General features: G+C 35.5%; 1 protein-coding gene across 1 annotated transcript; it reads right to left on the bottom strand.

The window, feature by feature from the left end:
- Positions 1-17,383: 17,383 nt before the first annotated feature.
- On the bottom strand, positions 17,384-26,260 carry TIC110 (translocon at the inner envelope membrane of chloroplasts 110). Its single transcript, XM_085708638.1, has 15 exons — positions 25,697-26,260; positions 25,514-25,573; positions 25,056-25,179; positions 24,874-24,942; positions 24,656-24,754; positions 24,292-24,358; positions 23,837-23,901; positions 23,604-23,698; positions 22,756-22,883; positions 22,549-22,649; positions 20,912-21,128; positions 20,041-20,195; positions 19,004-19,129; positions 17,939-18,913; positions 17,384-17,844 (listed from the first exon to the last, which is right to left on the bottom strand). Exons 1-15 carry the CDS (start codon positions 26,155-26,157, stop codon positions 17,605-17,607), a joined length of 2,982 nt encoding a protein of 993 aa, XP_085564764.1. The 5' UTR covers positions 26,158-26,260; the 3' UTR covers positions 17,384-17,604.
- Positions 26,261-27,555: the final 1,295 nt, after the last annotated feature.

Genomic DNA, 27,555 nt, shown 5'->3' with positions numbered 1-27,555 from the left:
TCTTATCATTTGATTTACTCTCGCGAATCGTTGAAACCTATACACACATCAGAAATCACAGATTATTAATATTTTGAAATCAAAATTAAAATTAATCATATGAATACCGATTCAAACAAAATTGATGAATTAAATTAATGATGAATTAGATGAATCGAGGTCTCCATCCTTTACCGTAATTCACCCATTTATATAGTATACCGGAGATTCCATTTCCGACGAGGTCGTTGATCTTCAAATCAACAACCACCGCCGGCTGTTCCCGCTGACTACCGTTGCTATGGCTGTGACTATGAATCGGAGCCACCGAATCGGATCTAACAGCGACGGATGGTGGAGGAGGTGGAGGCATGGTGAAGTCAGTGAATGGAGTCGGAGGTTTCACCTGTGAAGCTTGGTCGAAAATAGCGGTGGAAGACGGTGATGTGTGGAAGTTTGTTTTGTCTTGTTTGCTTGCAAGGTGTGGGAAGCAATTCCTTTGGGTGTAGGAAGCAATTCTGTTGGGCTAGGTGCATAATGGGCTGGACTAATGCAGGCTTATGCATGGTGCATAAGTTATGGCTTATGCATGATAACCACACCCCATTTTGAAATCTAAAGTGGACTATAAAATATGATATGCTTTTTTAATGAGAGTAATTAATATAAATTCATAGGTTTTATAAAAAAACATTATATTTAAAAAGAAAAATAAATATTGCATTATATAAGTGGAAATGTCGTAAGTGCAACACTGGCAAAAAATAGTGCGCATTGTAAAGTTGTATGGGGAAGAGTTGAAACCATGTTAGAAACATCATAAAGCCTCGCCTATCATCTTTGCTTCATGACAAAGTTGTATAATTAATTTGTTGTGTCGCATTTATTCGTTTGTATATATGCACATAAATTTGTCTATTTGATGCCTTTATTCTAAGTCTAAAATTTAGGGGCCTAAAGCGAGGGTTTGGGTTGCCTTACCCTTAGGCCAGCTCTGGAAGGAGGTCAAAACTAATAGTATAAAACGACAAAATGCCTATATATAATATGATAAAATTAAAGTGATTAGAATATACATGTATCCAGATTTGCAATATTGACGTTCAAATTGTTGATTGAATAACCGATCTTTTAAAGGAAACCAAATGAACACAGCAACAAAACGGAAAATCAAACAACGTCGTACAAGACAGCGAACAACACAACACCGACTCAAATAACAAAATCACGAAGAAAAAAAAGCTAGATTTGTGTGAAAATCACTTGTTTAGATTGAAATAGAGAGAGAGAGAGAGAGAGAGAGAGAGAGAGAGAGAGAGAGAGAGAGAGAGAGAGAGAGAGAGAGAGAGAGAGAGACATTGTTTTAGGTGCTTTTAAGTGTTTTTCTTTTGAACAATATGATATCCTTGATTTCAGCTGGGTAAGCACTATAATCCAATTATTTAATAACATTTTTTTAAGGAAATTATTTAATAACATGTTGTTTTAAAATATTTAATTATTTTGAAGTAAATTTAAATTACGAATTAATTTACTTATATAATACCGATAATAAAGATACCATATAATTTTTCTCTTTTTATCTATGCCAATTTATAAAGGGAATGCAATTCCTTTTCATAAAAAAAAAGGGGGTAAATAAGTAAATTGTCCCTCTAAATATATGTACATTTGATTTTATTCCCCATAAAATATTATTTAAGCTTTTGGTCCCTCTAAAAATTTTCATTTATGAAATTAGTCTTTGCTCTAGTGTAATACTCAATGTAGAGCATATGGACTAATTTCATAAATTAAAACTTTTAGAGGGATCAAAAGCTTAAGAAATATTTTAAGAGGACTAAAATCCAATGTTGGTATATTTAGGAGGACCATTTATTTATTTAACCCAAAAAATTAATATATTTACATATTTTCAATCTTCCGTCGTCCAGATTTCTAAATCCGTCCTTGATATTACAGGTGACCATAATTTATATTTTTAATACTTCCTCCGTCCCAAATTGTATGACGTTTTGACAATTTTACACGTATTAAGAAATATAAATAATTTTGTACGGGAAATAGATATTATTAAGGATAGAGAGTAATAAATAATTAAGGATATAATAGAAAAAGTAACATTAATAATTCATATTGTAATGCGACATATAATTTAGGACAAATATTTTTCCTAAATTAAAGTCATGTTTTTATTGAATAAAATTAAAGTCCAGTTGGAGTAACTTCACTATAAGGCAATGATTACCGTTAAAATCTCAAACACATAATATATTTGCATTTGCAAAATCAAACAGGTGGAAAAGAAATCTAAGGTCTTTATAATTTTGATGGTGCTTTTCACGCTTGACATTGGCATGTCGGTGACTATACATGGAATCAACAAATACATTTCAGTCTTTGGTAACTAATTTCCTGTTCTTGTTTTGATTCTTAGTAAAAAAAAAAATCCATTTCTTGTTTACGATAGGTTTGACTCTATATTGAACTTGCATCTTTGACTCTATTCATGTAAGTTTCTTTGTAGAACTAAATTATCTTTTTTATTTTATTGCTTTTCAATTTGAACTTGATACCATCCAATTACGTAAACAGATCGTCGTGCTTGCAATTAACTGTGGTTTACATAGGTGCTTGTTGTGTCTTTGTGTTTATATATGTGTGTGTCTAATTCTTACTAAAACCATTTTCAAGAAAATAATTTAACCCTCTCCCCCATTAGAAATATTTTTTTTGAAGTTAATTCCAGCATATATTACACATAAATTAACAAATATAGAAGTATTAATTTGTTTTTGTAGTTGTTGAAATCACTTTTAAACTATTTTTTAAATTGTTGGTGAATATTGTAACCAAATACATAGAAATTATAAAAAAAATTAGAAGTGCGTAGATTAATATTTAGTATGTAATATTTAAGGGGACACATGTAGTTCTCGTGAGCTTAACTTATATGGTAGGGAGCAGTTGTGGCCCATAGCATCGTTGGGATGGACGACTTGAAGGTGAGAAAAACACAAGAAGGGGGGTTGAATTATGTTTTGAAAAATTCTTCGTTTCTCCTAAAAACTGAACACACTGATCAGAAGCTAAGTGAAACAGCTTCTGAAGTGATGGTCAGAATCTAAATGCAGCGGAATAAAACAGAGAGAGAGAGAAGAAGAACGACACAAAGCAATTATACTGGTTCCTTCCACAATCCGGAAGTAGTCCAGTCCCCCTTGCACTTCCAAGGAGATTTCACTAAGAGTAATATCTGATTACAATTGCTCAAGCACACAAGCAAGAGACTTCCTTTGCTCAAACACACAAGCTAGAGACTTCCTTTGCTCAAGAACACAATCAAGAGACTTCCTGCTCAAGCACAATTGCAAGAGACTTCCTAACTAAACAAAATTACACAGAAAATTGTTTAAGGTTGAACACTTGATATACAATCAGAGGTGCTCACAATATAAATCAGATACAGACTCAATGGACTTAAGAATTTCTAAGATATGACTTTGAGACACAGAAATTCTAAGTGAATGCAGAACAATTTCAGCAGAGGTTTGGCATTTGTAAAAATGTTGTGAGTCTTTCGTTCAGCGTTGTTGCATTACCAAAACTCTAAGTCTTCACTCCTTTATATAGAGGTGTGAAAGAGACGTTGTGAAATTGCCAGCACACCAAAGAGTCGTTGTTGAAGCTTGATCTTTCACCAATGATATTTTTCCTGATTTGGTTGTTGTCCTATGAAAAACAAATTTGAAATCCATTCCTTATCCAAAGGAACATCTATGCAGGCGAAGCCGTATTCTGGTGCTGTTTTCTTGTCTTGTAGCGTGGACACAAAACAGAGTAGTGGAGAAGGTGGTTGTACAGTTCGTACAATAGTACAATGTCAACGCTTTCGTCCAAATTGCAAGCACATGCCTTAAAAACACCTTTGAAATGACCGTTGCAATGTTCCACTAATTTTCTGCTGTGTTTTCGAATCCAATAGACAGCTTTTGCAATGTAGATTCTTCAATCTTGAATCTTCTGCAAATCCAGTTGATCTTCAGCTTCTGGTGAAATGACTTCTGATGAGGCAGCTTCTGATGATGCAGCTTCTGATGAAGCAGCTTCTGATGGTGCAGCTTCTGATGATGCAGCTTCTGATAATGTGGCTTCTGGACCTCTTGTCTTCAGGAGCACTATTTCTTCAGGAGCTCGTTTACTATCTTCAGGAGCAGCTTGACTTCAGGAGCGCTTTCCACTTTCAGGAGCGTATTGCCTTCAGAATCGTCTAAGCTTCATTTTCATTTGCTCTTTATTTTCTCATTCAGAACCAATTAATGATGTAACTTTTTAACTGTGGTCCTGTACACTTGAACAAATATTAGCTAGTCCAATTTACAATTTTCAATACCTTGTTATCATCAAAACTCTTTGAGGTTCATTGTTAAACATATTTTGTTCCAACAATCTCCCCCTTTTTGATGATGACAAACAATAGTATTTAAAATTGGTCAATTGTTGTTAATCTAATTAACGAGTTGACTTTGGGGTTTATGAGGTTTGTAAGCTCAGAGTCTGAGGTTTGTAAGCTCTAACTCCCCCTGAGTCTGATAGTCTTTAAGGCGAGGTTTGTAAGCTCCCCCTAAGTTCTATCCAGGTTAATTAAATTCATTTTTCGCACAATAATATCAGAGCTTAAAAAAATTGAGAGAATTGACTTATAGATAAGAAGAATGGTTCAATTAATTTTTATTTGAAATTTGATACTCCTCCTTTTTGATAAATTTTTCAAAATTATCAAATATTATTAATGGGGCTCAGAGCCTTTAAATACTATCACATATACTCCCCCTTTTGTCATTAGCAAAAAGACATAAACAAAAAGAAGAGATGAGAAAAACATAAGATTAAAGGTTCAGAGCATAATTCAAGTTATTTTAAAGCATATTAACCATCTTCAAAGATTAACTAAACAAGCATAGCAAGCATTATTATCAAAGCAAATAATAACACACAAGGTATAAACAGTTAAAGATTTTCAGAAGCAAGAAGAATTCAGAAGCTTATAATATCATAAGCGAAAAGAACTAAATCAGAAGCAGAGATGAACAAAGAATATTAAAAGCCTAAAGAGATAAAAAAAAATAAGCTAAAAGTGTGCAACTATGGGTTTGGCTTATTTCTCTAAAATCTTCTTCAGAAGCTCTTGAACATCAGCATACTTCTTGTCCATATCTTTTCTGTAGTTGTCTTCTCTGATCTTGGCTTCTTGCATATCAGCTTCCAACTTTGATATCTTCAGCTTCTGCTCTAGTAGCTCTGTTTCAAGCTTTTCATTTTCTTCCTTGAGCACCTTGTTCTCCTGACCTAGAGCCAGGTTAGGTGCATCAATCTTCTCCAGGATCTCAGAAGGAATAATCAGATGCAGCCCCTTAGGCAGGAATTCACCAGGTTCTTTGCCTCTGATACTGAGTGGATTCTTCACCCAAGTACCAAGAACTTCAACATCTCCAGTATTCTCTTCTATACCATTCAACCAATCTTCCAGCTTCTGCTTGACTTGCTCTTGAGCCTCAATGCAGGAATCATGCAAAGCTGAAATCAGGTTGACGACCCTTTCTTTTATCCTTCTCCATTGCTTCTGATAGCTTATTGTATGACCCAAGTCATTTCTTCCTGCTATCAGTCTGAGAACTTCAGAAGCAATATCTTCCCACACATCTTTTAGTACTTGAGAATCCAGGTAAATGGTGGGAGGTGAAGGTTGTTTAGAGGGTTTTGGAGGGGCTAAGTGTATAATGGGTAGGTTTGATGATGATTGGTCATTGCTAGTTGAGGATTGGCTAGTTGATGGTTGGTCAGGAGTGGGGTCAACTACCATATCAGAGGCATGATCATTTTGATCATCCTCAGAGTCTGTGTCCATATCACATACACCAGTATGATGGGTGATCTTGATAACTTGTACTGGTGATGGAGTTATGGAAGCAGGGGTTGGCTCAGGAACAATGTGTTTAGGAGCGGTAGTTTCAGGTTCAGGTTCAGGAATGGGTTTAGTAACTGGTTGTTCAGGAACAATATGTTCAGGAACGGTCTTTTGAGGAATTGGTTGTTCAGGAACAGTTGGTTCAGGAACAGTTGGGGGTGATGAAGTTGTAGGGGGTGAAAAGGCTTTTTCTGATGAAGGTTTTTGTTGTGGGGGGTCTTCTGAGACAACTTTATCAGAAGCAGCTGCTTCTGGAGTTGTCTCCGAGGCTTTCTCTGAGGTTGAGTTAAAGCCAGATTGGGGTAGTTCACCTAGATAATGACTTTCTAGGTGATCTAAAAAAGAAGTGTCTTCAGAAGGAATAGAGGATGTGGTACAAGATGTGTGAGAAGCTTGAGGTACCTTAGATAACATTGCAGAGTTATCTACTGCTTCTGAAGTTCCAAGATTCTGAATTTGCTCCACATTTTCAACATCAGCTTCCTCCACGATTAGCATCCTTTCTCCTTCCTCTTCTCTTCCAAGTTCTTTCAAGGCTTTCACTTCTCGCCTATTAGCTAAAAGGTCATCAGAATGTTCCTTGGCCATTCTCTTCATGACTGGAGTCACTTGAACCATAGAGCTTTTCATATCAAATGGCGCCTTCTTTCTTTTCAGCTTAGGCTCTGTCTCTTCTTTCTCTATCTCCTCACAAGCTTCTTCCAACCTTTCTTTATGACGAACGGTTTCAGCTTTCCCTCCCTTTCTCTTAGAAACCTTCTGTTGCTTGCCCTTATCAGTAGCTGCTTCTGATGCAGTAACACTCTTAGCCTTCTTCACTTTAGCAGGAACAGCTTCCTCCTGAGTGCTTGCATCTTCTTCCAAGACATACTCAGCTACTGATTTTGCCAAGGTTTTAGAATTACTTCCCTCGAAGATTGAAGGAAAGTTCCTGATGATCTCAGTTTGTTCTGTGGTCATCTCCAACCACTTTTCATTCTCAGGAGCTTTCTCGATAAACTTCATATAGAATAAGCTCCTGCTACTAATAGTCCTTTCAGCAGTAGTTACTTCAAAGCATTTATCAGAAGCACTCCTTGTATTTCTCAAGAAGTTCAGCACTCTTCCTTGATGAAAGATCTCAGACAATAATCTTCCATAAGGTACTTGTTTTCTTCCTTTAGTAGTGCCTTCATTTATAGCCCAGCAGAGATGATCCATTACATATCTTGGAAAGTTTATCTTTTCCAGATTGGTCATGAAGTAAATTGCTAGCTTCTGTTGGTTGTTGGGTTGATCAGACCCACCTGCCCTTTGAAAGAAGCAATCGTTACTGAATTTTACCAACATTCTGTTGTGAATCTCCATTTCAGAAGGCTTAGCATCTTTGTTTCCACCCAGAAGAGTGTTGTAGTAGCTTTGCAGCAGGACATCTTCCTTCTTGACTATTTCTTGAAACCTTCCATCTGCATTCATTCTACAAGCTTTAGCTATAACGCCCTCAGTGATGGTTATAGGAATGCCCATCACTTCAGACCTTATTTCTAAGCTATCGAATGATGTAGGATTCATATTCATGGTCATTTTCCCTTTCTTTGACCCAGCTTGTTTGCTTACAACTTTTGCAGGCTTTTCATTGTACACTTCAGCTTTTAGCCAAAAGTCCTTGACCAAGTTCACATATGTTGGCCCATTTAGCATCTTGAAATACTCAGACAGCTTCTGAGTTTCTATCAATCCTTCCATGTTCACTTTGTACTTCTTAAGTGAAGCGAAGTCCACCGGTGATTCTACTTGCACTGTTAAGGATTTCCATGGAATATCCATAGTCTTCTCTTTGTAGACTGACCCAGATTCTGGTGCGCTTTGCATGTTTGAGGTAGATTCAGAAACTTTTGAGCTTGATGATGTCATTTGATGATGATTGAAGAAGATTTAGAGAATTTAGGGTTCTAAGGTTTTTGCGCTTACTTCGCAAGAGGTTTGAGAGCAAAAGTGTTTGCTGTGAGTGAGTAGTGTGTGAATTGACAAAGTGTTAAAAGTAAAAACGTTTGCAATTCAAAAGAGACAAACAAACATAACATTAATGACAAATTGGGGGCGCGTGAAAAGTACTTTCAAAGCTATTAAATCATCATTGCCCTTTTAGTTATACACCAATACATACAGGCCACGTAAGAAGTTCACAGAGTAACTACCAAGTTAGTGGGCCAGAAGTTACTTTTAAAAAGTAACTCCCAACGTTTCCACTAATTCAACTATTCGAAAGCAATAAATCTAGCTTCTGGACTTCAGATGCTGACGTCATCATTATCAGAAGCGAGTTTTCCTCAGAACCTCAATAAAGAGCTTCTGATGGACTACTGCTTCTGAACTAACTTCAGAACCTAAAATCCTATTCAGGAGCAAGCAAGCATTTAATCAGATACAAAGTGCATGTTCAAATTTTTCTTTATAAAATCAAATCTTTCAACAGTTAAAGGCTTAGTAAATATATCAGCCCATTGATTTTCAGTATCAATGAATTGTATATCTAAAATTCCTTTTTAAACATAATCTCTGATAAAATGGTGTTTGATTTCAATGTGCTTGGCTCTTGAATGCAAAATTGGATTTTTAGACAAACAAATAGCAGCAGTATTATCACAATAAATGGGAATACTGTTAGCAATTATCTGATAGTCTTCCAACTGATGTTTCTTCCAAAGTAGTTGTGTACAACAACTTGCAGCTGAAATGTATTTTGCTTCTGCTGTAGACATAGCAATAGTTGTTTGTCTTTTGCTAGCCCAGGATATAAGATTATCACCCAGAAATTGACAATTGACACTGGTTGACTTTCTTTCAATCCTATCACCAGCATAATCAGCATCACAGAATCCAATTAGCTTATAATCTAAGGATTTCCTATAAAGGAGTCCAAGATTAGTTGTTCCTTTCAAATACCTGAAGATTCTCTTGACAGCAGTCATATGAGATTCTCTAGGATCTGATTGGAATCTTGCACACAAGCATACACTGAATAAAATATCTGGCCTAGATGCAGTGAGGTATAACAAAGAACCAATCATACCTCTATACAGCTTCTGATCTACTTTAGCTCTTTCATCTTCTTTGCTTAAGGTGCACGTAGGGTGCATTGGAGTGTTCATCACTTTACAATCTTCAAGTTTGAACTTCTTCAGAAGCTCCTTTGTGTACTTTGATTGATGAACATAGACTCCATCTTTGCATTGATTGATTTGAATGCCAAGGAAGAACTTCAGCTCTCCCATCATGCTCATTTCAAATTCATCCTGCATCAACTTAGAGAATTTCTTGCAAAGAGATGCATTAGTAGAACCAAATATTATATCATCAACATATATTTGCACAACAAGAATATCTTTCCCAAGGGTCCTTCTGAAGAGTGTTGTATCAACCTGTCCTCTTTTGAAATCATTCTTGATTAAGAAATTACTTAGTCTATCATACCAAGCTCTGGGAGCTTGTTTCAAGCCATATAGTGATTTCTTCAGTTTAAAAACATGGTCAGGATATTTAATGTCCTCAAATCCAGGAGGTTGCTTGACATACACTTCTTCTTCTATGACACCGTTTAGAAATGCACTCTTGACATCCATTTGATATAATATTATGTCATGATTAACTGCATAGGAAAGAAGTAACCTGATTGCTTCCAATCTTGCAACTGGAGCAAATGTTTCAGTGTAATCAATGCCTTCTTGTTGACTATACCCTTGTGCAACAAGCCTGGCTTTGTTTCTTGTTACTTCACCTTGCTCATTCAGCTTGTTTCTGAATACCCATTTTGTTCCAATAATGTTCTTGTGCTGAGGTTTGGGTACCAGATCCCACACATCATTTCTCTGAAATTGATTAAACTCTTCTTGCATAGCTAGGATCCATCCATCATCTGAAAGTGCTTCATCAACTGTTGTAGGTTCAATCATTGAGATTAGACCAATCATTGATTCTACTTGTCTGAAATGTGATCTTGTTCTTCTTGGACTATCTTTGTTTCCAATGATTAGCTCCTCAGGATGTGAAGACTTGTGTTTGAATGTGTTTCTGGGAGGATCTGCTTGATGTGAGCCATCTTGAGCTTCATCAGAAGCAGTTTCATCTTGCGCTTCTGATGTGGGTTCAGCTTCTGGACTATCTTCAGATTCAGCTATCTGATCAGGTTCTAGAGTAACTTCAGGAACCTGTATCTCTGCAAAACTTTCATCTAGCTTTGAGGTTTTATCTTCAAGCTCTTTGTCATCAAATCTGACGTGCATAGATTCTTCAACACACAGTGTCTCTGAATTATACACTCTGTATGCCTTTGACCTTTCAGAGTAACCTAAAAAGATTCCTCTTTGGGCCTTGGCATCAAATTTCTTTAGGTAGAGCTTGTTGTTCAGAATGTAACATGTACATCCAAATTGATGAAAGTAAGAGATATTGGGTTTTCTTCCTTTAAAGAGTTCATATGCAGTTTTTTCCAAAATAGGTCTAATATAGATCCTGTTTTGAACATAACATGCTGTATTCACTGCTTCTGCCCAGAAATGTTTAGCCAAATTGTTTTCATGGATCATGGTTCTGGCCATTTCTTGTAAAGTTCTATTCTTTCTTTCTACAACCCCATTTTGTTGTGGAGTTCTAGGAGAAGAGAATTCATGGATGATTCCATGTTTTTCACAAAAAGCTTCAAATGGCTCATTTTCAAATTCTCCACCATGATCACTTCTGATTTTCAAAATTTTTGACTCTTTTTCAGTTTGAATTTGTGTGCAGAAGTTACTGAATACCTCATATGCATAATCCTTACTTTTCAGGAATTTCACCCAAGTCCATCTGCTGTAATCATCAACAATGACTAATCCATATTTACTTCCATATAAGGATGCAGTACTCACTGGTCCAAATAAATCAATATGGAGTAATTCTAAAGGTCTTGAGGTTGAAACAATGTCTTTGGTTTTAAAAGATGATTTCACAATTTTCCCTCTCTGACATGCACCACAAAGTGCATCTGAATGATAGTCAATGTCTGGTAGCCCTTTCACAAGTTGTAACTTACTAAGCTTAGAGATTAACCTCCAGTTAGCATGTCCCAACCTTCTGTGCCACATCCATTTCTTATCATTCACTGATAGTAGGCAAATCACTTTCTGATCAGCCAGTTCAGAAAAATTGATTTTATAGACATTGTTAACTCTCTTTCCCTTGAACACAATGGATTTGTCTTCCTTGTTGATTACTGTACAGTTGGGTTTTTCAAAAAGCATATCATAACCATTATCACAAAATTGACTAATGCTCAAAAGGTTATGTTCAAGACCATCTACCAACCATACATTATTAATTGAGGTAGAGGAATTACCAATAGTTCCTGTACCTATGATCTTGCCTGTCTGGTTTCCTCCAAACTTCACATTTCCTCCCTCTTTCATTGTTAGGCTGAGGAACATGGACTTGTCTCCTGTCATGTGTCTTGAGCAACCGCTGTCTAGGTACCATGATCTTTGCTTTGGCACTGCTCTTAGACATACCTGCATCATTGATATTTTTAGATTTAGGTACCCATTGTTCTATGGGTCCTGGAAGGTTAGTACTTAAGGCTTTACTCTTCACTTCTTGTACCTTGTGCTGTGAGTTGGGTTGCTTCTGATTAACCATCACCTTAGGTTTTGGTACTTCAGAAGCAGTAACTGTCTTCTTCTGAAACTTAGACTTCAGAACCCCAGATTTTGGTTTCACCAGACTCTGAGGAATAGGTTCTGATCTTTTCAGGATCCTAACCTTTGAAGTCTTGGAATCAGATTTGATCATAACCTTTGACTTAGAGTTCTTTGGCTTTGAAGTAATCTTAGCCTTAGGACTATAAGCTTCAGGTTCTGATTGAACAACAGTTTCCAACTCAGCCCCTTCTGGTACAAAGAAGGTTTTCAGACCTTCCTTGATGCATTCACAACAAGATTTTAGATTGGTTTTCTCAAGTTTCACTTCTGGAAAACCAATTCCTCTGCCATTGTTCTTGTAAATGCTATAAATCATAGAAGCTACTCTGCTTCTGTCAATGCCAGATATAATAAAATCTTCAAGAGCAATTTCATGGTTACTTAAAGGTTTTTCATTACACTTTTCTTGTAGCTTCTGACATAAGAACCTGAGCTGATCTTCATATGTTTTACACATGAAGTCAAAGCCCCTAAGTCCTTGTTCAGAAGGTTTCAGATCCAATAGAGTTGATTTTTGCTGTTGTACCAAATCAGCATATTTTTCTTTTAAATCCTTCAACTCATTGGTTCTTACTTCAAAATGTGTAAGAAGTTCTTTAAGTGACTCAACAAGTCCATCTCTGGGAATTTTGGAATATACCTCGTTTTCATCTTCTGAGTCTGAATCTGATCCAGCTTCTGAAGTTGCTGTTGCTACCAACCCAACAGCTACCTTTGCATCTTCATCAGCTTCCTCTGTATCAGATCCAGATTCACTACCCAAATCATCCCAGGTTGCCATTAAACTCTGCTTAATCTGCTTCTTGAATTTGCTTGGTTTGAATGTAGACCTCTTTGACTTGTCCTTTGACTTTTCTCTTTGAAGATCAGGGCATTCAGCAATGAAGTGTCCCGGCTTCTTACAGTTGAAGCATCCCTTCTGATCTTCTTTCTTTGAGCTTCTGGAGTTACCCCTTCTGGAGAGAAACTTTCTGTTCTTCTTGGCCAGATATTGAAGTCTGTTTGAGAGCATGGCCATTTCAGCAGCATCTGGTTCAGAATCTGAACTTGACTGTTCTTCCTCTTCAGATTCAACCACTTTGAGAGCTTTTGATGACTTGCCTTTGGATGGAAGAGCTATTGATTTACTCTTCTTAGTAGACTCATGTTCATTAAGACTTAACTCATGAACTTTGAGAGAACTAACAAGATCTTCGACACTTAAAGTGTTTAAATCTTTAGCTTCCTCAATGGCAGTCACCTTTGGTCTCCATCTGGCAGGTAAGCTTCTGAGTATCTTGCTTACATGATCAGAAGCAACATAGCTCTTCTTTAGAATCTGTAGCCCAGAAACTAAGGTTTGAAACCTTGAGTACATCTCCTCAATAGTTTCATCATCCTTCATCTTGAATAACTCATACTGATGTACAAGCAGGAGAGCCTTTGCTTCTTTGACCTTCTTGCTCCCTTCATAATTTGAACAGAGAGAAGCAAACATAGCTTTAGCAGTGGATTTGTCACTCATCTTCATGTATTCTGCTTTGGGTATGGCAGTGACAAGGGCTCCTCTGATAATATGATGTTTCTTGTAAAGTTTCCTCAGTTCTGGAGTATGTTTCTTTCTATCCACAGCAGCTCCTTCTTCATCAAGGACTAAATCACCAACACCATCTTCCAGAATATCCCATAATTCTTCATCTAGGCTCATGATGTAGCTGTAAAAGTTGGTCTTCCACCAAGAGAATTCTTCAGCATCTCAATTGAATTTTGGAATCTTTCCAACACTGGATTTCTTACTATCACTATAATCATGTGAGACATTTTTATAGCTAGTATCACCAGAACCAGTAGGAGGAGGAATAGACATGTTTTTCTCAGATCTTTGACTGTTGCACGGTTAAGTGTTACACAACAGACCAAGGCTCTGATACCAATTGAAGGTGAGAAAAACACAAGAAGGGGGGTTGAATTGTGTTTTGAAGAATTCTTCGTTTCTCCTAAAAACTGAACACACTGATCAGAAGCTAAGTGAAACAGCTTCTGAAGTGATGGTCAGAATCTAAATGCAGCGGAATAAAACAGAGAGAGAGAAGAAGAACGACACAAAGCAATTATACTGGTTCCTTCCACAATCCGGAAGTAGTCCAGTCCCCCTTGCACTTCCAAGGAGATTTCACTAAGAGTAATATCTGATTACAATTGCTCAAGCACACAAGCAAGAGACTTCCTTTGCTCAAGCACACAAGCTAGAGATTTCCTTTGCTCAAGAACACAATCAAGAGACTTCCTGCTCAAGCACAATTGCAAGAGACTTCCTAACTAAACAAAATTACACAGAAAATTGTTTAAGGTTGAACACTTGATATACAATCAGAGGTGCTCACAATATAAATCAGATACAGACTCAATGGACTTAAGAATTTCTAAGATATGACTTTGAGACACAGGAATTCTAAGTGAATGCAGAACAATTTCAGCAGAGGTTTGGCACTTGTAAAAATGTTGTGAGTCTTTCGTTCAGCGTTCTTGCATTACCAGAACTCTAAGTCTTCACTCCTTTATATAGAGGTGTGAAAGAGACGTTGTGAAATTGCCAGCACACCAAAGAGTCGTTGTTGAAGCTTGATCTTTCACCAATGATATTTTGCCTGATTTGGTTGTTGTCCTATGAAGAACAAATTTGAAATCCATTCCTTATCCAAAGGAACATCTATGCAGGTGAAGCCGTATTCTGGTGCTGTTTTCTTGTCTTGTAGCGTGGACACAAAACAGAGTAGTGGAGAAGGTGGTTGTACAGTTCGTACAATAGTACAATGTCAACGCTTTCGTCCAAATTGCAAGCACATGCCTTAAAAACACCTTTGAAATGACCGTTGCAATGTTCCACTAATTTTCTGCTGTGTTTTCGAATCCAATAGACAGCTTTTGCAATGTAGATTCTTCAATCTTGAATCTTCTGCAAATCCAGTTGATCTTCAGCTTCTGGTGAAATGACTTCTGATGAGGCAGCTTCTGATGATGCAGCTTCTGATGAAGCAGCTTCTGATGGTGCAGCTTCTGATGATGCAGCTTCTGATAATGTGGCTTCTGGACCTCTTGTCTTCAGGAGCACTATTTCTTCAGGAGCTCGTTTACTATCTTCAGGAGCAGCTTGACTTCAGGAGCGCTTTCCACTTTCAGGAGCGTATTGCCTTCAGAATCGTCTAAGCTTCATTTTCATTTGCTCTTTATTTGCTCATTCAGAATCAATTAATGATGTAACTTTTTAACTGTGGTCCTGTACACTTGAACAAATATTAGCTAGTCCAATTTACAATTTTTAATACCTTGTTATCATCAAAACTCTTTGAGGTTCATTGTTAAACACATTTTGTTCCAACACGACTATCAAAGGCCCCATATTTAAGAGAGCGCTATTTTTTTTTAATAATATTTTTTCGATAGTATGTATTTATAGTTAGATTGATATTGAATTTCGTAGTAGTACATACTAGCAAGTACGGGTGTTTGTGATGCGGCTTGTATAGATTTTAATGCAAAAAATGGTCTAATCCAAATATTCAACAACATTGAGTTCAATTCGATTTGGTTTACTCAAAATAGTTCGATCAAATTAAATGTGGCTTAATTTGAATTTATTTTTGGATATCCAAATTAGAATTGTAAAAAATATATTATGGAATTACAATATTCTATTTATGTTTGAAAAATACATAATAGTAAAAAGAGATTAAATTAAACTAATAAGTATTATTATTTTTTAGGTGAAACTAATAAGTATTATTTAAAAAAAATAAAAGTAAACATATAATATATTTATGCAATATATCATACTAATAAAAAAAACACTAAAATATAAGTATGCGGTTTGATTTTGAAAAGGGAATCTGAAATTTGATCCGTGCAGTTTTCATAAAAAGGACATCCAAATATCTTCGTGAGTTTAACTCAGTTGGTAGTGACAATGCATGATATATGAAAGATACAGGGTTCAAACCCCAGCCACAAAAAAAAAAAAAAAGGACATCCAAATAATCTAATAATATTCGATTTTGTGAAGTTTTTAATCTTTTTATATTAGTTTGCAATTTTAATTTGAATTGTTTTAGATATGAACACCCATAGTAGCAAGGTTCATGTGAGTATTTTAATTTTTAGGTATGTTTGCAAAAAGAAGAAAGAAATCAAAAGAGAAAATAAAAACTAATAGATAAATACAAATGAGATACCAAACAAATAATTAATGTCGATGATGTTCATCGTCCAAGTTCAAAGTGGTAACTAATGAAATTTATAATTTCACCATAAGATAATGAAATGTTATAAAATTGCATGTGATTATTTAAAATAAAAGAATAAAAATAAAAATAAAAAATCAGTTATTTGATAGATAATAGATTTATAATATATAAGTATAATAGCTGATGGAATTTACTTTCACTTTGTATTTCTAACATATATAATATTCATTCTCACATATCATGCATGACTCTTAAAATCATATTCAATACATGAAGAATAAGAGGTATGCTTGTTGTGTAGTGCATATAGTTGATGATGTTCTTGGTGTTAACATGTATGACACAAATAGTCATATTTAATACATAAAAAATAAGAAGAACTAATGGTGTATGATTTATATAATATTCAAAAAAAAAATTAAAAATGTATTATTTATGTTTTTATAAATAAAAGTTGGATACTCCTTATATATTAATAATATGTAATGTATATAGTATCTAAAAGTAAATTGTTTTTACCTGAAACTTGGATCCTCCTTATACAAGATGCATGAAAAGCTCGATATGCTTGTCTCCTGGACCAAGTTTTGTTGTTGTAACAATAACACGTTGTTTTCGATCTCAGTCGTTCATCTCAAATCGAACATTTGAGATTGAAAATTGTGTTTTTAGTTAAAACAATCTCGGTTGTCCAATTATGATCGGACAACTATCATTGATTACAGCACCCTGCTATAACAACAGGGAAAGGCATGGCAACAAAACCCAGACCCGCGGTTACCCACCCGAACCAAACCCAATTTGACGGGTTTTCCCCGTTTTGACTGGGTTTGGGTATGGGAATGGGTTTTCCCCGATTTCAAAACACGGGTATGGGACGGGTAACGGGTATATAGGTACCCACCCCAAACCCATACCCAAACCCGTCCCAAATGTAAAAAATTACTTTATGTTGGTTGATATGTCATGTTATTTTGTTTGATAATTGTGATATTAATAAAAACTATCATTGATATTTAAAGGATCAACTAAATCATTCCATCTAACAATGTTAAAGTGATTGTATTGTTGGATAATATATTACAACGTTGCTCTTGGGGATGCAAAAAAACTTCTATTTTTTATTAAAATAAATTATTCAATGCGGGGACGGGGTGGGGATACCCGAACTCGTCGGGGACGGGGATGGGATTCAATTTCTCGTCCCCGTTGGGTATGGGTAGGGTAACGGATAAGTATTTGAGAATCGGGTATGGGGACGGAGAAGGTAAAACCCGTCCCCACCCCGCCCCATTGCCATGCCTACAGGGAATCCTATTCCGTGCCGGATCCCCTGCCTTCTGTTTGTTAATTACCGTTAGCACCAGGAAATGATATAGGCATTACAGTTATAGAAGGTGGAATGGAAGGTACCTTTAGGGCAGGTCCACGTTGTTGTTCTCCTTCAAACATTTGATAGCACAGTCACATCGAAGAATATTTGTTCGTTCAATGAAAAAACGGTATAAGTAACAACTTGCTGTCATTCATACAAAATAGCATGATTAGTTATTTTAATTGTTACAGTACAGATTATCTAAGATTTCAACATTCATCTCTACAACAATCTATCACAATATTCTTCTATTCACCGTCAAAACAAAATGGAAAGAAACAAAAAAATACAGAATTGTGAGGGCTCTGGCCTCTCCAATATGCCTCTACGGCCAAACATTTCATTACATGACTAGAATACAAACTTCTCTTCCTCTGCAGTAATATCTAATCTATCTCTGGATTCCCGAAGTGCAGCTGCAGTGGAGTCATTTATGCCCAACAGATACTGCAGACGAGACGATTTTTCTGGACTTGGATCACTCTTCAAGTATATGGTGTATAGATCAGCAAGTTCCTCTGACACGTCCCACGAAAGAGTCTGTGAAGGTACTGCTTTATCACAAGCCAGCAAGTTGTTGAGGGAAGAAACCTGCAAAGAAGACAATAAGCAATCAAACTTTGCCTTTCACAAATCTAAAAAAGCTATTTGAGTAAGAGAACATGAAGCTTAGAAAATTGCTTACCACTCCCTTGTGATTTCTCTGTCTTAGTAGTGCCACGGCCTGAATGAGAGAGTTGGATAGTCTACTTTGTGCAAGCTCACGAACAACACCTCTTGCTTTCTCTTTATTGATGTTGAGATCTGATGGGATTTTTTCATAAACTTCTTCCTCATCAAACTCACCAGTACCTGATGAGAAAATATCACCAACAGTTTTTTTGAAGATGGTTTCTCTCAAGCTCACAGATACCATGCTGTCTAAATCAACATTGGATTCCTTAAGTTCCCTAATTTGCTTCATATTGAGCCTCCCTTGAGTTACAGCTGTTTCAATGGCAGCTGCCATTTTTGTAGTGGTTATATTCTTTATTATTTTCTGAGCATATTCTTGCGATAACCCTATTTCTGTCTGCAGCTTACCAAGCTGCTCCACCCTGGCCTTCGTCAACTGTCCATCGGCTAAAAGTACCTCAGCTTGTTGCCTGAAAGCTTGCTCAGCAAGACCCCTATGAACATCCATTATTTCTTTGCCAGTCATTCCCAGGATCCCACCAAGCTGATTTAGAAATACATACTCTGAATCATCTTTCTTTTTTGTAATCTGAGCACCAAACGGAATCCTAGTCACATCACCAGTTAGACAGTAAGTCAAGAATGTCTTGTAAACATCAGTCCTGTCCCTTTCTGGAAGATCATCTTTAAGAGTAATTTCGGTCTGACCAAGCTTTCCCATCTTTTCTATAAGTTCTTTGTCAGGTCTTATTTTCTTGAGCGTCTGAAGTGATTCCCATTCTTCATCAATTTCCTCAATTTCAATAATTTCCTCTTTCGCTGGTTCTTCAGTTTTAACATCGGCAGACTCTCCTTTGATGTCTGCCACCAACTCATTTACAACCAGGGTGTTGAAAGCTATCAACTTCTTCAATTCTTTTGCAGATTCTGCATTACTTTTGGCTGATCGTGCACGTTTTATGTAAGTAATAAACATCTTCCTCACCTGTAATGATGTCATGAAAGCAACATAGTGAAATTTAATCTTATTTGAATCATCATATATAAGCATCAAATTTCCTGACAAATCACTCACCGCCTTGCTTGCAATAGACATAGCAGTCTCCCTGGTAAGTCGCAAGCCATGTGCTGCTTTTCTTACTGATTTCTTTACTTCCTCATCATATCCATCAACCCCTGCACCAATTGCATCCTTGACAATCTATAAAGAATAAACATGAATTAGTAATAAGTAAAAACTTCCAATGTCTGGCAGAGATTGAAACATACTTTATGATAAATAAAATGAAAAAGAATAACCCTGTTTATCCACATATCAACGTCATCAACAAAGTCTACTAAACTTCCTTTACAGCTTGGATTTAAGCATATGATAATCTAACTAATGAACAGGTTTGATAGTAAGTAGAAGTAGATACAGGTCTACAGAGTCGAAACACACAATTTAAGGCCCTGTTCGGGGTGGTTTCTGGTTACATGTTCTGAAATTTTCAAAAACCATATCTAGTTTCAGTTTTGAGTTTCACATTCCATAAATTCATGACAAATTATATCATGAGCAGACACAATTAAAAAGTAGGCATCCTAGGTTAAAAATAAAAATGGCGGAGATAACTTTCCGGAGCTTCTTCCTTCTCTTTGCCATAACTTCTCATTGTACCAAATTACCAATATCAAAATAGAAAGTAGAAGTGTATGGCAAAGAGAAGGAAGAAGCTCCCGAAACCAAGACATAATAAAAGGTGACAACAACAACGCCCTGAAGAAAACCCCTACAAGCCTACAAACAACCGCTATACATGTGAAATGTGATAATTATCTAAGCACTTGGGGAACCACCCTTAAAAGCTAACTATAAGGAGGAAGAATCAAGCCACTTAAATACTCCAAGCATCGCATACAACTCGATGAGGGACTTGGACACCCCAAAATACTCAAGTCCCTATCAACATGTCATGTTGACAACCACTATGGACAACACCACAAATAATAGTCATAATCTCAGTTCATTATGATACACGCATAAATTGTATTTCTGCATAAAAGGAAATATGAAATTTGGCACTATGAATGAATGACAAATTCGTTACGGAAGAAAACAAAAGCTATCACCTTTTCAAACAAACTACCACAGATATCTGCATGAGCTGCTTCAACAGTCTGTTGAGGTACACAGAGCATTACACGCAGCTTCAACAAAGCAGCGACATCCTCATCATTGAGCTCCCCATCAGCAACACATTGCTGAAGCTTTTGACGATAAATTTCTTAAAACATGAAACTGTTGTTAGATTGTGTTATAAATAGTAAACATAATAATGATAGTAATAACGCATTATATAAGAAGCTAACTATCAGAACAACCAAGAATACAGATACACAATTGAATATTACTATTACAAGTTTGCAACCTTATGATTAAGAATTATACATACAAATCTACTATAAACATAAGAAACTTAATAACCACCATTATTCCATAATTAACCTTGATTAGTTTCATAATCTCCTTAATTTAATGGGCTTAATTGTGTAAATTACAATTTATTTATTAAATAAATGTGCAGCAATTGTCGGTTTTTGTCTTTGTATTCTTTTAACTGTGCAACATTTATAGATGAGCAGTTTGTAGGACACTAAAAGCAATAAAAGAAATAATTAATTGCTACAATAACTCTCTCATCATCACCTTTCATTCTAAATAATTTTCTTGGGACTAAAATCTTTTCTTTTCCCGCTAATAACAGTCTATTCTTCTTTCCAGTGCGAATAAAAGAAACATATAGTTATTCTTCCAACATTTGTATTGAGTTGTTTTTTTGGTCTACCGGTCTGTTTGGCAAGGCCAAGAAGCTAGCTTATAGCTTATAAGCTAGTCTGACTAAAAAAATACTCGTATAAACTTAAAGAACATAAAGTAATCTATAATCCAGGCCTTACAAAAGATAAAATTCAAACTAACGATTAACATTTCATGTCATACCTGCATGAAGTTCACTGGCCTTCTGTGGATCAAAATGCAGCTCGTCACACAAATTTTGAAGGAATGCTGCTTTGCTATCTGCCATTTCTAACTCGCCACTTGAAACAGTCTGTCCAAGTCGTTTCCGATAAACCTTTGTTGTAACATCAAGTAAAATAGCTTCTGCTTCACGCTTACCCAGCCCAAATACATTTTTTAACTGATTTAGTGCAGCAATCTGAAATGAATAATAAAGCTATTAAAAAATGTACATCATAAAAATAAGCATTCACACAGATGAAGTTTCATATTTGATATCAACAACAGTTAATTTCAAATTTTATCAAATTTTCATGTTATTGGTAATACATATTCTTAGGGTCTGTTTGGTAAGGCCACCAAAAGAGCTTATAGCTTATAAGCTCATTTGACAAAAAAAGCTCTGTTTGGTAACTTTTTTTACAATGAGCTTATAGCTTATTTCACGAATTTCAACGAGCTTATAAGCTATTTTTCAGAAGCTACTCCAAGTAGCGTTTGAGCTTATAGCTTATAGCTTTTTGTTTTTTCTTCCATTATTACCCTTGTTATTTTAATTAAAACCCAACTTTACCCTTTATATATTAAAACACATTTATTACGTTTCAATGCTTTGCCTCTATATTTTTTTCCCTGCGTTTCCAGTTCTTATGTATATTACGTCTTCATTTTAACATCAAATTTTCATTAAAATAACTGAAATGGAATATTACGTTCTTATGTATATTATCTATATTGCGTTTCCAGTTTTTCTTGTAGTAACAATTTTCATTTTAACATCAAATTTTATACTTTATTTTTTTAAAGAAACTTTATACTTGAATTTTTTTGTAAAGTATAAAAACTGAAATGGAATAAATGTTATATGAATTAATAATGTCCTTTTATGTAATTTTACATTTATCAGCTAGTTCAACCGCTATTTTTACCAAACACTTTAATTAGCTTATCAGCTATAAGCTATCAGCTAAAAGCTATCAGCTAGCTTATCAGCTAAAAGCTATCAGCTAGCTTATAAGCTATCCGCTATTTTTACCAAACAGAGAGTAATGAATTTTAGAGAATTTCAAAATCAGGTAATTTGAGAGTGGAAATGAAACAGAATTTCATTCTGAAAATTTCAGTACAACCAGCCTTACTATAAATACATTCAATTAAACGAACTGCGCTGTACTGAAGATAAAATCTGCTTCAAATGTAATTTTTACCACAACATTAACAGGGAGTTTGGTATCCCCTATCTTTTTCACTATAAAGAATCACAATTCCTAGGAATGTGTAAAATGTGTTTGATATTACTTAAATATTCATAGAAAATGTTGGATATTGTTTAGACGGAGTTTTTGACTTTCAAGGGAATTTACTGAGGAAAAAAAACAGAACATTTATACCAAGCACAGAAATATGTTTCCCAAATTCAGATTTTCAAAAAGTCTGCCTACAAAAAGACCCCCCTCAGAACAAACAGCTGAAGATATTGCCTGGCTGAAGAGCAAAATGATCGTCCGACGGAGGAGGTCAAACACGTGCTCATTTTCAACATTTAAAAAAATATTGGGTAAAAAAAGATAAACATGTTAGCAATTCAATTTTTATATTTGAATGTTATCTCCACTTACCTTGTTATCTTCCATGCGCCCACTAGACAGAGCATCTGAAACATATGCCCTATAAAGGAGTTTCAAATCTTCCATCTTTCTGTCAACGTCATACTCACCTCCTACACCAAAAATAAATTTAATTTAACTTCAAGAATTCAAAATATAAAACAAGAAAAGATCCATAAAGTAAATAAAAACAAACAGATACTCAGTCAGGAAATTTACCCACTAAAGAAACTGGACCAACACCACGGGCAAGGCGATCTATGTCCGAATGATTCTTAAATGAGATGAGTAAGTCATTAAATGCCAATACCTTGTCAAGCTCCTCAACAACCTGGCTCACTCCAGGACTGAAAAACATAGTTGATTAGCAAAGGAAAAATCCACATTTGCAAAAGTTAAGTAATGAACAGCTATGAAACATGGACATGTTTATGACTACAACATGCAATACATGCCAAAAACTTCTCACTGGGTGTCCAAATAAAAAAATATGAACTTAGGCGCGAGGTAGACACAGTTGAGTCATCTCTTCGAAACTTGGGTGACATTCAACAATAGCTTAACACTTGAAGTACACAACTCCTAATAAAACTTGCATTGTTGTTTCTAAACAAATTTCCACAAAGTTAACTTAAAATATAGCAAAGCTATACAAAAAATGTCAAAGAAAGGTCTCCAAAACCATTCATTTACAATGGGTATGCTACCCCTAACATCCAATGCCCCCATACGTGTAAGGTTGGATTAGGATGTATATCATGTATGTGCGATTAGATAATCTTGATCATACATGGATGGTTGAGAATACACTCAATATATTTGTATGTATATGCACACATGGGTGCTATGTATAAGTATATGCCTTGCATGCATGCTTCAAAGATGAACACTAACAATGGGAAAACAGATGGCAAGAAAGATCATATCTGAATTCAATATTTATTTATTTAACATGGATCCGTCTTTTGCAGCATTAACATGCTAGGCAAAGCTCAATCGCTAATGAAAATCCACAATGACCTGATCACTTAAAAGTAAAGAATATTTGAAGAAAAACTGAGGCTTACACTGCTCTTGTGCGAGATTTAAGTATTCCAAGTGCCACCGAAATATTTTCCTCAACCAATTTCCTTACATGCTCTCTAAACAAGTTCACCGCAAGCTACAAAGCCAAAATTCCTTTTCAATTAATAAAATTTATTATACTCTACACCCAAGAATTATTTGACAACAAGAGAAAGGGGTTACCCCAGAGAAGAAGTAGAAAATTATAAAAGAAAAAAAAAAAAGGAAGATGTACCTCATCAGAAAGACGACATAAACGTTGTGTTTCTCTAAGTGTAACAAGCTTTTCTAGATCAAAATCTGGAAAGAAACTATTCATTAGACTTAAGGAAGCAAGCCTTATTAACAACTAAAATTTGCTTAAAAATGAATTTGATTATATATAAACAACAGTAGTTCAAGATGACTATAAAACAAACTTCAGCATCAGATGAAAACGGTCCAAACTCTTAAATTTTTTGTAACGAGATAATTGTACTAAAAATTTATTATGAGTATAAATTACAAGCTTTTTTTCACTTAAATTATTATAATGTTAAAAATGCACCAAACTCTTCCAATTAAGGAATTAACAGGTAATAAAATTTAAAATTACTACAACCTGACATGAAGACTAAGCATGAGATATGTTGACTGCATTTACTGCATTAAAACTAAATAAAGTCCAAGTATTACTGATCAAACAATCACCTCTGCCAACGGATTTCAGCTTGGAAGCATATAGTCGTTGAGCATTATCACGTATAGCTACTTCAACCTGGTAAATGGAATATTGTCAACTAGTCAAATGAAAAATAATAAAAAATACTAATAATGAATGAAATGATAATGTTCAAATTATTAAGAAATGAGACCACATCCATCTCATATCAGAATACCACTGTTAATAGTAATAAACATGGCAAAGTGCAACTCGTGCAGAAAATCAATTCTTCCATTTCAGGAAAATACACCTAAACACAATTATTCTACTATGCTCCTAAACTTGCATATCACAAATACAATTCACATTCCACAGGACAAGCATAACGATTGAGAAGCAAGCAAAAATTACCTGGGATTCAGTGACCTTGAAAACACGCTTCCAAGGTAGAAGGAAAGATGATGCATCCCCAAATACAATATTTGACACATATATCAACTTTTGGAATGCCTGCACTGGAGAATCTCTCAATGGTCAAGTTCCAAGTATTTACCATTTTTATAAAGCCCAAAAGTAATTGCCATATTTGGCTCGATAATGCAAGTAGGCAACAAATACAATAAGCATACCCGACGCTGCTCAACATCCGCCTCACGGTCCCCAACTTCAAGCCGTTGCCTGAAAAGTTTCCTGCCAATCTGGGAGTGATGGTCAACAAGGAACAAACCAGTAAGACTGAGACACAAACTACTTTCTCTCCTCAAAATAAATACCCTCAAATTTGCATTATATGCAAAACTACAAAAATTACCTCCATATGTACACCAGCAGCATCTGGGTCATCAAGACCTAAAGAATTTTTGAAGTTGACAATCCTATCAACCTCATCGCCTTTAAGCTCCTCCCCACCAGGCGGAATCACAGAAAATACAAACCTAAGACAAGTTCAGATACAAATCAATCACTCAATCTAGAAATTAAACTACCAAATCATCATACTCCTTATCACCTATGCTAAATTAAGTTTAGTCCAGGTAAAGTTTTTTCTTTGGATTCCGACCCTACAAATTCAAAAATGGTTGCTATTAAATCCTCATGTCGCGTTATTGCACCACTTATGACGTCGGGGACTAAAATCAATCGTTTTTAGAATTTCCAAGAACTTAATCTAAATAAAGGAACTTTCATGGACTAAAACCAAAAAATAACATAATTGCAGAGACTAAAATCATATTTAAATCTAAATAGCTAAACTAATTTGTAACTCACTCAGAATATATATCACAAATCTCAGCTTTAAATGCCTCATCTTGCTTGCTCACACCATACCTGAAAAAAATTCACAAATCAACCAATTCAAAATCAATTAATTAACCTTTTTCTAACATAGAAAAAATCATTAAAATCTTCTTAAAAATTAAAACAAAATTTGATTATGCAATTGAAACTAACTTATTAGCAATAACTTCAATATCTTCCTTCTTCAATTTCGAAGCATCATCAAACTCAGCAACATAATTCCTCAAATTAACCGCCGCAACTTGCGGTGCAGTAGCATTCAAAGCATAAGCAGCAGCACCACCGGCAACACCAACAGCCACAGCACCTCCAATCGCAGCATTTCTACTTCCTCCGAATCTCGAACCGAGACCGTATCCAGCTGCAACCGCGCCGGCAACGATGACGGCGGAGGTTGCAAGTCTCGCCGGCAGAGGGAGTTTATCAACTAGGATTTCGAGACCGACAAGTTCCTTCGGCGGTCGTTGCGGTTGTGATGGAGAAGGAGGGGGATTAGCGTCGGAGGAACATCGAGGGAGTGAGACACGAAAACGTCGTCGTTGAGTGCGTAAAGGGGGTGAGGGTAGTAAAATGGAGGGGTGTGTGTAAGAAGAGTTAAGCGTGGAAGGGTTCATAGTGAAACGACGACGTTTGAAGAGAGTAGAGTAAAGTGTTGAAGTTGGTGTTTATAGGGTTTAACGAAAATGAAGAAGATAGAAGGAAGAGATGATGGTGATGGAGATAACATGACATTGTTTGATACTTAACTTAACATGATTGAACTGCAGTTTCGATCTGACGGTTGAGAATTTTTAAGCGATTTTTTGTTTATTGTTTATGTGTGTTTAAATTATTTGGACGGTGCGGATTGTGTGCAATTGAGGCAGTTCACTTCAACTGCAAATAAGTGATGGTAACTAGTAAATGAATACTTCAAAGGAAAATGCTACTTCTCAAGAAAAATAGCTTCAAAAGCGTAGTCTTTGCAATTACGGTAAAAAATAGATAAATTATTTTCGATCATTTAATTTCAATTCTAACTCGTAAAAGTCGTACATTCGTACAAATCGTGTAAAATTGCGATAATTATATAAAAAAATAATTATATTGATAACATAGTTTATTACTGAAATTTGTTTCTGCACTTATTGTTGATGCTATCTGAAATAATAACTCTCTAATTCTTTAAAATTTTAAGAAATCGTTTGGAATAATTGTTTAATTAAAATTACGTCCATGAATTTCTTTGTTTTTCGTGTTTTTAGATAGGACAATCAATGTGTTTAGCCAATCTAGGTTTATCCGTTAGTAATTTGACTGTTTGGCTAGATTTTTTTTTTTTGAAAGGAAGTTCATATTAGTTCATTACTCCATCATAAGTCATTGATACATGGTGTTACATCAATGAACAACTGGGAGCTAGTGTTAAATAAGGTTGTTTGTGTTAATTCATGAGTGACCTCATTTGTCTGCCTTCAGCTAAACTCAAAGTTGTAAAAAAAAAATTGTCCAATATTTGTCTACAATGCTTAATAATGCTACCAACCTCGGTATTGTGAATGCTTCCACTATTAAAGACGTCTACTACTTCCTCCGTTTTAAAATGAGTGTCGTTTTAGGTGTTTACACGCATATTAAGAAATGCAATGATTAAAAGAAAGAGAATGGTTATTTTACCAAATTATCCTTATTAACTATTGGTTAGTTTTAAAAGTAATACTTTGGAAGTAGTGTGCAGAGTATTAATTGGAGGGTACAATTGAAATGAAAAAGTTATTATTGCATTGGAAACTGAAAGCGACACTCATTTTGAAACAAATTTTTTTGGCTAAAGCGACACTCATTTTGAAACAGAGGGAGTACTATTTTAGAATCAAGAGAGAAATTCATATCATCAAAACCCAATTCAACGGCCCAATGCATTGTTTGAGAAACACTCATTGCTTCGCCTAAATCAATCAAACATAGTGTCGAGAACCATGTTGTTCTCGCAAGGACAAAGCCACCATCGGAATCACAAATGCACATTCAAA

Source organism: Medicago sativa, chromosome 5 (assembly GCF_051527215.1).
Source record: "Medicago sativa cultivar Bolivia chromosome 5, Bolivia_mono, whole genome shotgun sequence".
Classification (NCBI taxonomy): Eukaryota; Viridiplantae; Streptophyta; class Magnoliopsida; order Fabales; family Fabaceae; genus Medicago; species Medicago sativa.
Note: the sequence above shows the minus strand (reverse complement) of the source record. Positions and strands in the feature narration are given on the sequence as shown.

What these genes read in the sequence shown, in the direction of transcription:
- TIC110 (XM_085708638.1), bottom strand. Translation starts at nt 26,157, where the DNA reads ATGAACCCTTCCACGCTTAACTCTTCTTACACACACCCCTCCATTTTA. An exon ending in CTGCTGGTGTACATATGGAG is followed by an intron (nt 24,943 to 25,055) that starts GTAATTTTTGTA and finishes CATCACTCCCAG; the next exon opens with ATTGGCAGGAAACTTTTCAG. An exon ending in AGAGAAATCACAAGGGAGTG is followed by an intron (nt 17,845 to 17,938) that starts GTAAGCAATTTT and finishes TCTTCTTTGCAG; the next exon opens with GTTTCTTCCCTCAACAACTT.